Genomic DNA, 9,955 nt, shown 5'->3' with positions numbered 1-9,955 from the left:
TACCATTATTGAATATTTTATATATACATCTTTATCGAATCTATAACCGTTATTAAGTTTTTTGTGCCGTTGCTGAGGAATTAAATCTTCTAGCAGCAGTATTGAATACTTGTATTTTTAAACATATATAAAGTCGTTGTCAGCTCTCACCATCATATATTATTTATTTAACAATATCTATTATTGCACATGTGATTAGGTTAATATTCTAACTTTATAATCTCTTAATATACCTTCTAAACTTATTTATATGAATACAAATTTGTCATGTAGATCATGTCCAACGATAGGGACCGAGGGGGACAACAATGAAGAGAGACAAATTTACCCTAGATGAGCAACGAGAAGTATTCACGGATCTTTGGCCTATTTTATTTCACTAAATATGATGATTATAAGAGGAGGAAGAGAGTTCTCCGTACTTAAGGGGTTGAGAGAGAAGTGCCCAAGGATTTTTAATACATGTAATGATTTCCCATTTCATAGAAGATAAAAAAGACATAATACAATATTACATATGGGTTATTTTCTTCTTTTGTTCATAGTGGCTAGCAGGAGAGTATGGCGGTGGCCGGTCGATTAAAGGAGATGGGCAACCATAGGTGATTGGTCGATTGCTCGGTTGTGGCCGGCCGGCTGCTTGGTGGTGGCCAACCATAGTGATCTGCCTGTTAGAGGAGGTGTTTGGCCGGTGAGAGGGAGAGGTTGGTGGGCGTTCAAGGGTGTTTGCACATTTGGAGAGTGGTGGATTCCGGTACTCTGTTCAACCATTGAGTCGAAATTACTTTGTCATGCATGAAGCCCCAAGTCTCTTATTTTTTTGAAGCAAAGTCTTATTTTAAAGAGGGTAGTCCAAATTATTTTCGTCTTTTATTCATCCAGATCTATCGTTAAAGCACCCAAAACACTAAATTTTCTCAAAAATCACATTTTCCATAAAAAAAACAATAATATCGCTAATAGCTCCACTGTTCTGCCACTGTTCAATTTCGATGAACTGTCGGAGCTCACGAGGACAGAGAGTTGCGAGCCGGAGACATCGAAGATGCAATTGGCAAAGCTGCCAAATTTCTCGCCTGTGCACCTTCACTGGCCTAAGGGGCTGTTTGGCAGCAGGATTTCTCTCCCGAAGATGAGCATGATTTAGAACACAACTTCAAAGAAAATCTCTCTCCCACCCTTTATGAGCTCCAGCAATTCGTCGGAATATGTTTTTCTTTTCGACAAAATTGTTATTTTTATAAATATTTTAATGTCAAATATATAAATAAGAATGCTCTGAGCGTTATACATACAAAAAACCATTGTGATGAATATATCATAACATTCAATAAATACGTAAATCAGCATTCAGACATACATTCACAGGGATAAATTAATAAAGCATCTAGCACCGAATCCAGAGGATGTCACTGAAAAAGTCTGATTCATTTATTACGAGACTTCATTTTTCCTTTCCCCATGCAATACACAGCTGCCCCTTTAAAAAAACACACTAACCAACAAAAAAAAAAACAACAGCTCTTCACTTTTCCCCATGGACCACAAGCTCGCCGCATCATGTGAACAGAGGGGGCCCATTTTCTCCCGTTTTCCTCTTAAATCCCAAAAATCCCTCCTTTTTTTTCTTCCCTCTCTTCACCTACGCACCTTCCCCTTCAGTATTTTCAGATGAGAATTAGGGGGAGAAAGGAGTACTCACAGATGAAGACGAATCTATCTCCCCCTCTGCTTTCCCGACCCTAAATTTGGGATCTTTTGCCTTTTCTAGCACACCATTGCACTTCTCGGGTGTTGGGCACACAACTCAGGCTGGAATGAGGAAACATGGGTGGCAGCTCCCTTACCATCCTCTTCAGGCATGCTTTATTCAGTTCTGTTTTGGTTACTTTTCTTTCTCAGGATATTAATTATTTTTTAATGACATTTTTGTTCAGGTTGTCGCCATTGCTGTTTTCCTGGCATTGGGGTTCGCTTTTTATGTCTTTTTTATGCCTTTTGTTTGCAGGAAGGTGCTTGAGTATGTGGTGATGGGGATCTACACTTCTTTGGTATGTTTGCGTACTATTGTTGTTTGTATTTGATACTGCTTTACTTGCCTTCTTTCTGTTTTGCTTAAGCTGTCTATGAGGGATTTAGGGTTAGGGTTGCGGCATTGGTCGGCCTTATGTGCATCTCTAGAGCTAGGGTTATAGCTAATGTAAAATTGGAGCAGTTGAAGAACAACTTTAATGCTATAGGCAACATTTAGTATGGATGAATGAAGGTTAGAGTCCATAAAACCTACTTCAAGCAGTTGCAATAAGATTAATGATGGTGATGATGAATTTGAGTTAGGATTTTGGGAGTAATTTAGGAGCTATTTGGCTACAAGTTTGATTTAGTATATATCTTGAGAGGATTTAAGCCTAAAACTTGTTTGGCATAACTATTATTAAATCCTTTTTAAGGAGGTGTTTGGATGCTTCCTGGATTTATGGTAAATAGGATTTAGCAAATCCGGTTACGTCGAAAAATAGATAGAAGGAGAGAATATTCGATTTAACAGAGCACGTGATTTGAATTTCACTTTTTTTATGTTTGGCTGTATTTAAGTTAATTTTTTGGCTAAATCCTTATAAATTCATGCCACCAAACAACCTCCTAAATTTGGATAAACTATTTAGTTATTTGTGTCAAGATTCATTGGCATAAGTATTATTAAATCCTTTTATATGTCTCATACAATCTTGGACATAAGACTGTATGGCTGAAGACAAAGCACCTAACTACTGCACAAAGTGGGCTATTGCCCAATCTGTTTTAAGATTCAAGATTCGTTTGAGAAGAAATATTTAAATTTGTTAAATCTTGCAATCATTGGGATTTAACAAATATTGAATTTGACCAATGATGGGACTGAAATGTGATTTACCAAAATAGTAGCGTTTAAAGTCCATAAAATTTATGTTGCCATGATTTAAAAGTCTTGCTGAAATTTATCCTAAAATAGGATACCAAATAGCTTCTTAATTTTAAAATTGAGGATGAGTCATATGCTGAAAAAAAAACAGTTTTCATTAGGATTCAGGGGCATTTACATTTATAGCAGACAATTCTTGTGTATTTACATATCTCACACATAAACTTTCATATTTACAGACTTGGCACACAAATATTTAATGCCTCATCAAAAATAGCATTGTTATCACTTTTTAAAAGTGAAATACACATTTTCATGCATAGTTTTTAAAGAACCAAAGTGCTATGTATGTAAATTTGAAAGTTTAGGTGTGAGATATGTAAATACATGAGAATTGTGTGCTTCGTATGTAAATTTTCCTAGTATATATAAAATAATCATACATGGAGTAAGTTATCCGAGTATGATACGTTTGGTGTGCTCTGACAAATCAAGCATTGATGCTAGATGTAATAAACATGAGGAACATTTTTTTCTCAAATTACGTTGAGAGTTAATCTTATTGGAATTCCTTGCAGGCTACATCCGTGTTCTGTTTATATGTTTGGTGTGCTGCGACAAATCCTGGAGACCCGGGGGTTTTCAAGTCTAAGAAATATCTTATGGCGAAGGGCAATAGAAAGAGTTGTAACTTTAAGGATTGCAGAGAAGAAGCACAAGTTGTGACAACTTCGAATAAGTTATTGGATGATGAAATCAAGATCGAAGCTACAGGCGACAACAGATCTCAAGGAATTGAGAAGGTTTAATGTTTCTTACCGGTTTTATTTGGCTATTTTTGTTTTTCATTTGTAAGTGGTTTTTGTTGATTATTCTTGACAATCTTCTGAACAGAAAACGAGCGAGGATGGCATGTTTTATTGTTGCCTTTGTGAAGTTGAGGTATGCTCAGGCATTTTGAGTGGTACTGTTCTATTTGAAATTGTAATGTTGATTTATAGCTATTTTAATATTGGGAATTTTACACAGATACCACACAATTCTTATTTATTTATATTTCTAACATCTTAAGTTTGATATTTACATTTATAATAGTTTTGTGTCATAAATCTATTAAAGAAAATGTCTATTTTATTTTAAATATGATAGAGGTATTTTTGATGTGGTGTTAAAAGTTCGAGTGTTATAAATGTTGAAGATGGATGTGAATTGATGTGTACAAAAACATAAACAGAATGGAATCAGGAAACAAAAAACAGTGAGGAAAAATGGTGAATGAAGTTTATGAAGTAAAGCCCTTTAGCAATATTTCTTCATTACCCAATACAATGCATAGCAGTAAGTATTTATAGTATATAAGAGAAAGTTCTGGAGACAATATCCTAACAAATCGACAACAGTTAGGATATAGATGAGCTTCTCTATTGGGGACAACTGGAATTAATAATTGCTGAAGTTGTTATGATATTGTTATGACCTCCTGATAAGCTGAAGATGGGTCGTGGAAGAACTGTCTGCTTGGTGCAAATTTGTTGGAACTTGCGTTTGGAAGAGCTCTCAACTTGGGGTTGGTTGATTCTGGGAGAATGAATTCAATCCTTGGGTGTTGGGAATGATGATGAATAAAATAATAGTCGATCTATGTGTGTTTCTTACTAGCTTGGAAGTTCGGATTATTTGCTAGGGAGGTGCAGAGATAGTCACAATAAAGTGGCGTTAGCTGCATCTTTTCAATACCAAATTCTTGTATGAGCTTGAGAAACCATATCATATCTGTAGTTGTTCTAGTTAAAGCTCGATACTCCGCTACTATTGATGAACACGCCACCGTGGATTGTTTCTTGATTGTCCATGATTCTATTGTGTCTTCAAGGAACGAACACACTCCAATGCTAGATTTCCGATTTAGTTGGTCAACTCAATCGACGTCATCATAGGAATGTAATTGAAGGTCTCCCAGTCGAACTTCTATCCCGAAATGACTTGTGCCTTTTAGGTGTTTGAGAAGATGAGTAAGAGCTTTGTAGTGAGCTGTGGTAGGAGAGTGCATTTGCTGACATAACTAGTTAACCGCATAGGCTATATCCGGACGAGTCACCGAAGGTTTTGGAGAGATCCTGTCGATAGAGAGTGGGGTTATGCAATGATGTACCTGATTCCGAGGAGGCCAAGTTGCTTACCACATTGGTGTGCTAATCGGTGTGCAATCCTCAAAGTCTGCATTGGAAAGGATTTGCAATGTGTATCTCTGTTGATTGAGATGGTATGTATCAAGCAATTTCTGAACCTGAATGCCAAGAAAACATCCAATGATACTGAGGCGCTTGAGCTGTAATATGGCAGCCATATTATTGGTAAGGTTGGAGATTGCACTGAATCATTTCCCGTGATAAATATATCATCTACATAGATGAGAACAAACATTTGAGTTTTATTCCAATGATATATGTGGAGTGAGAGATCCGCCTTGCTGAATATAAATCCATTATTACGAAAAAAAATCAGAGTAAGTGATAAACAATTATCTTGGAGCTTGCTTTAGGCCTTATAGAAATTTTTGGAGAAGGCATAGGTGGTTTGGAAAATGCGGATCTTGAAACCCCGGAGGTTGTTTCATGTAAATTGTCTCATTGAGTGTGCTGTGTCGAAACATGTTGGAAATGTCAAATTGAAGGATAGGCCACTCGTGATGAAGTGCCACTATAATAAGAATGCGAATTGTAGGGAACTTGGCAACCGGGCTAAAGGTTTCATTATAATTTCCCCCAAATTCTTGTGTGACCTTGAGCGACAAGACAGGCTTTATACCGTATGATTTCACCAAGTGAGTTCAATTTTTTTGTGCAGGTCCATCTAGAAACATGTTATGGGTTGATTTGTGGGAGCTGGAACTAAGGTCCAAGTCCCTTGTCGTTGAAGTGCATTGATTTCTTCGGCCATAGAGTGTCGCCATTGAGGTACTTTGGATGCTTGGGTGAAGCATGTTTGGTCGCGTGGTTGTTGAGTGTAGTGTAGGAGATTTAATTTATGAATATGTTTCAGATTATTTGTTTTAGTTCTAGTTATCTTGGGATGATGAGGTGGAGATTGAGGAGGAGTTAGTGGAGTAGGTGAGAGCATGAGAGAATGTGTTGGTACATCAGGGGTAATGGGAGAGGACATAGGGACGGTGGAAGGAGCTGTAGCCGCTGGTTGGAGGAGAGTTCTTGGTTGTAGAAAAGAGGATGGAATGTGAGGTGGAGTGGAAGAATTATTTTGGGATATTGAAGCTGAATTTTGGAGAAAGGGAAAGGTATTCTCATCAAAAACCATGTGCCGAGATATGATTATTTTATGATTGGTAGGATTGTAGCATTTATAACCTTTGTGTTGTAGAGAGCATCCAAGAAAAATGCATTGGATGGACCTTGGTGCAAATTTGTGTTTGGTTTGAGGTTTTCTCCTAGGAAGCAAGCATTTCCAAAAACCCAAGTATGAGTGTGTGTTGGTGGAGATTTATGTAAATGCTCATATGGGGATATTTAGTTTGTGGTTCTAGTAGGCATCTTATTGATGAGCTAAACATCCGTTAGGAGAGAATCAGACCAGAATTTATATGAGACATCACATGAGCTTGATGAAGTAGAGCAGTGTGATTTCCATAAGGCGTCGATGCTTGCGTTCCACCACCCCGTTCAGTTCGGGTGTGTAAGGGCAAGAATATTGATGAAGAATGCCTTTTGTGAGGAGGAATTGGTTTAGATTATAATTGTTATATTCAACTCTCTCATAAGAGCGAAGTATTTTTATGTTGGTATTGAATTGATTTTGTAGCAGATTAATAAAATTTTGAGTGATCATTGGTATTTGAGATTTTGAATGCATAAAAAATATCCAAGAGAAGCGAGAAATCTACAAATGTAGCATAAAATGTATAACCTTGATAAGATGGAATTGGTGATGGACTCCATACATTGCTATGTATAAGCTCTAATAATTTGTATCTTCGTCTAGTAAACGATACAAAGGGTTGTTTGTGGCTTTTGGTAATATTGCAAATACTACAAAAAACAAGAATAGACGGAATATATAGAGATTGTCTTTTCGAGATGGTTGTGATGAGGATGATCCAATCTTCTATGCCATAACTTGGAGTGATGTGCTTTGGACATGGAAGTAGCCAATGCTTGTGGTGTGATGTTGGAAGATGGGATGGAGTAGATAACATTAGAACTGGGTCACTGGTGGATCATTTTGTGAGAATGTGGATCAAAGATAGAAAAGCCAGAGGAATCCACAGAAGCGAGAAATCCACAAATGTAGCATAATATGTATAACTTTGATAAGATGAAATTGGTGATGGAATCCATACATTGCTATGTATAAGCTCTAATAATTTGTATCTTCGTCTAGTAAACGATACAAAGGGTTGTTTGTGGCTTTTGGTAATATTGCAAATACTACAAAAAGCAAGAATAGGCGGAATATATAGAGATTGTCTTTTGGAGATGGTTGTGATGAGGATGATCCAATCTTCTATGCCATAACTTGGAGTGGTGTGCTTTGGACATGGAAGTAGCCAATGCTTGTGGTGTGATGTTGGAGGATGGGATGGAGTAGATACCATTAGAACTGGGTCCCTGGTGGATCATTTTGTGAGTATGTGGATCAAAGATAGAAAAGCCAAAGGAGTCAAATGAGACAACGATGTTGTTAATTTTGAGATAGTTTGAGCTTACGGGTGGGATTAGGCAGGATGCCATCGCCCTTGTAGTGAATCGGAATGACTTGCCCATTGCCAGCTGTAACTTGTTCAGCCCCGTAGTAAGTTTGTAAGTGATTTACATCTGATGTGAAGTATGTCGTCGCACCAGTATCAAGGATCCACTCCTTGGAGGTATCTGTAAGAGCTTGAGGCTAAGCAGTGCGTTGATATTTCAAGTTTGTTAGGTGCCAACAGATAGATGCTGAATGTCCAGATTTATTGTAAATTTGTCATATAACTGAGCCTTATTTTTTTATTTATAGAATGCAGACCCTTAGTCAATTGCTGTTGGTCTCTACCTCTGCTTTGAGATTGATCACACCCTCTATTAGCTGTTAGAGCCATTTATGTTTGTATGGAGGATGCATGTTTAGCATTTTCTGTTTGTAGATTAATTTCCTTGCTTCATAGTAATGAATAAAGATCCTCAAGTGCTATAGGTTGAAGCATGGTGCGAGTTGAAGTCTTGAATGAATTGTATGTTGGAGGTAGCTGATTGAGAATGTATAGGATAACATCCTCATGATTTGATCCACCAAATTCCGGATGCTAGAGAGATATAGCCGTATTGTACTATTCTTCATCGTGATATGATGCAGTTCATTTTTCAACAGTATTACCCTCGACCGATTGGTAGGTTGTATTCATCGCTCCAAAGCGTTTCATATAGTTGTTGTCGATGGGAGATGGAGGTTATATGTAAGAACATCTGGGCTGATAATTGAGTAGAGAAGAGCAGTTAAATCATGATCAATTAGCTTCCATGGTTGAAATTGAGGGTTCTCCACTGCAGTATCATTTTCATTTTGGAATTGGGGTGGGCAGTTGCAACTTCCATCGAGAAAAGCAGAGAGGCAATTTGCCTCAAATGTTTTCAGCACTTGAGCCTTTCAGGTTGGATATTTTTCCGTTGTAAGGAAAAGGAGTAAGGAAGATGTTTGGGAATTTTAAAGTGAGGGTAGGATATTGATGAAAAATGGAGCAAGGAAGATGATTGGGAATCAACAACCATTGGTTCATCCATCTGCAATGAGCAAGAGATGATTTACCGGAGGTGGGACAAAGCTGTGAGAGAATCGGTACCAGGTGACTGCTTAGAGATTGGAAGAAGCGGCACTCTTCCCAGTCGATGGCTCTGATAGCATGAAGATGGATGTGAATTGATGCATACAGAAACAGAAAGGAAACAGGAAAAAAAAAAAGTGAAGAAAAACAGTGAATGAAGCTCACGAAGTAAAGCCCTTTGGCAATATTTCTTCATTGCCCAATATAATGCATAGTATTGATAGTATATAAGAGAAAGTTCTGGAGACAATAATCTAACAAACCGACAACAGTTACTATATAGGCGAGCTCCTCTCTTGGGGACCACTGGAATTAATAATTGCTGAAGTTGTTATGGTATTGCTAAGAAATGTGAATATGAAACTTTAGGTTTTAGATATGTATATTCATAAGAACTATGTGGCATGTATGCAAATGCCCCTTCAATTTTATGTTATATTCATCAAGAGAATATGTCCGTTAGTTACATGTTTCAAGTTGTATCTTGCTTGTTCCAATTTTTCGTTATATCGTATATCACTAAGATAATCAGTTAGAGGAAAAAGAGAAAGAATAGTATATTTTTTATATATTTTTTATAAATATTCTCATTCTTTATTTATTGCAAATTGAAGTTTGGGTGTTAGATATGTAAATACATGAGAATTGAGTTATACATATGTAAATCTTCCATAGCTTTAAAAGGCACATTGATCACTCTTTACAAAATGCATTTGCACTCCATGAACTATGATGGGCCATGAAAGACTGAAATTAACATATAAGTTTACCATGATTTATGCCTTATGAAAAAAAGGTTTCAAGTTCTCGAAAGGAAATAGTTTTACCATCTCACCAGCATGGTTTTGACTCCGAGAGATGATAATTTTTTAGGTTAGGAGGCATAGTAAGCACTGTAGAGTTTGCGACAAATGTGTCGATCACTTCGATCACCATTGCAGGGTATGATTCATACTTTGCTCTTTTCATTTTTTTGGGATTTCTTACAAAATATGATTATTACTTATTTCTTCATGATTGGCAGTGGCTTAATAATTGCATTGGCAGAAAGAACTATTGGAAGTTCTTTGTACTCATGATTTCAGCAATTCTTTTGGTAAGCACCATCTTTTATTGTATTAATTCAAATCAATTGATCATGTATTGAAAATTAGAGTTTTGTTCTTTACTTTCTTTCTGTCTCTCTCAACTGAACTTGATTCTTGATCACATAAACATTTGCAATTCTGTCTTTTACCTACACA

The 9,955-nt window shown here is 36.9% G+C and overlaps 1 protein-coding gene across 1 annotated transcript; it reads left to right on the top strand.

Moving 5' to 3' along the window:
* Window positions 1-1,577: 1,577 nt before the first annotated feature.
* On the top strand, window positions 1,578-9,858 carry LOC110023008 (probable protein S-acyltransferase 22). The gene is made up of 6 exons (XM_020722205.1): window positions 1,578-1,859; window positions 1,938-2,051; window positions 3,481-3,705; window positions 3,797-3,844; window positions 9,585-9,653; window positions 9,736-9,858. The coding sequence occupies exons 1-6, from the start codon at window positions 1,818-1,820 to the stop codon at window positions 9,856-9,858; spliced, it is 621 nt and encodes a 206-aa protein (XP_020577864.1). The 5' UTR covers window positions 1,578-1,817.
* The last annotated feature ends 97 nt before the right edge of the window (window positions 9,859-9,955 follow it).

The sequence above is a fragment of the Phalaenopsis equestris genome, unplaced genomic scaffold (assembly GCF_001263595.1).
Source record: "Phalaenopsis equestris unplaced genomic scaffold, ASM126359v1 Scaffold000204, whole genome shotgun sequence".
Classification (NCBI taxonomy): Eukaryota; Viridiplantae; Streptophyta; class Magnoliopsida; order Asparagales; family Orchidaceae; genus Phalaenopsis; species Phalaenopsis equestris.
This window is presented reverse-complemented; position numbering and strand designations above follow the sequence as displayed.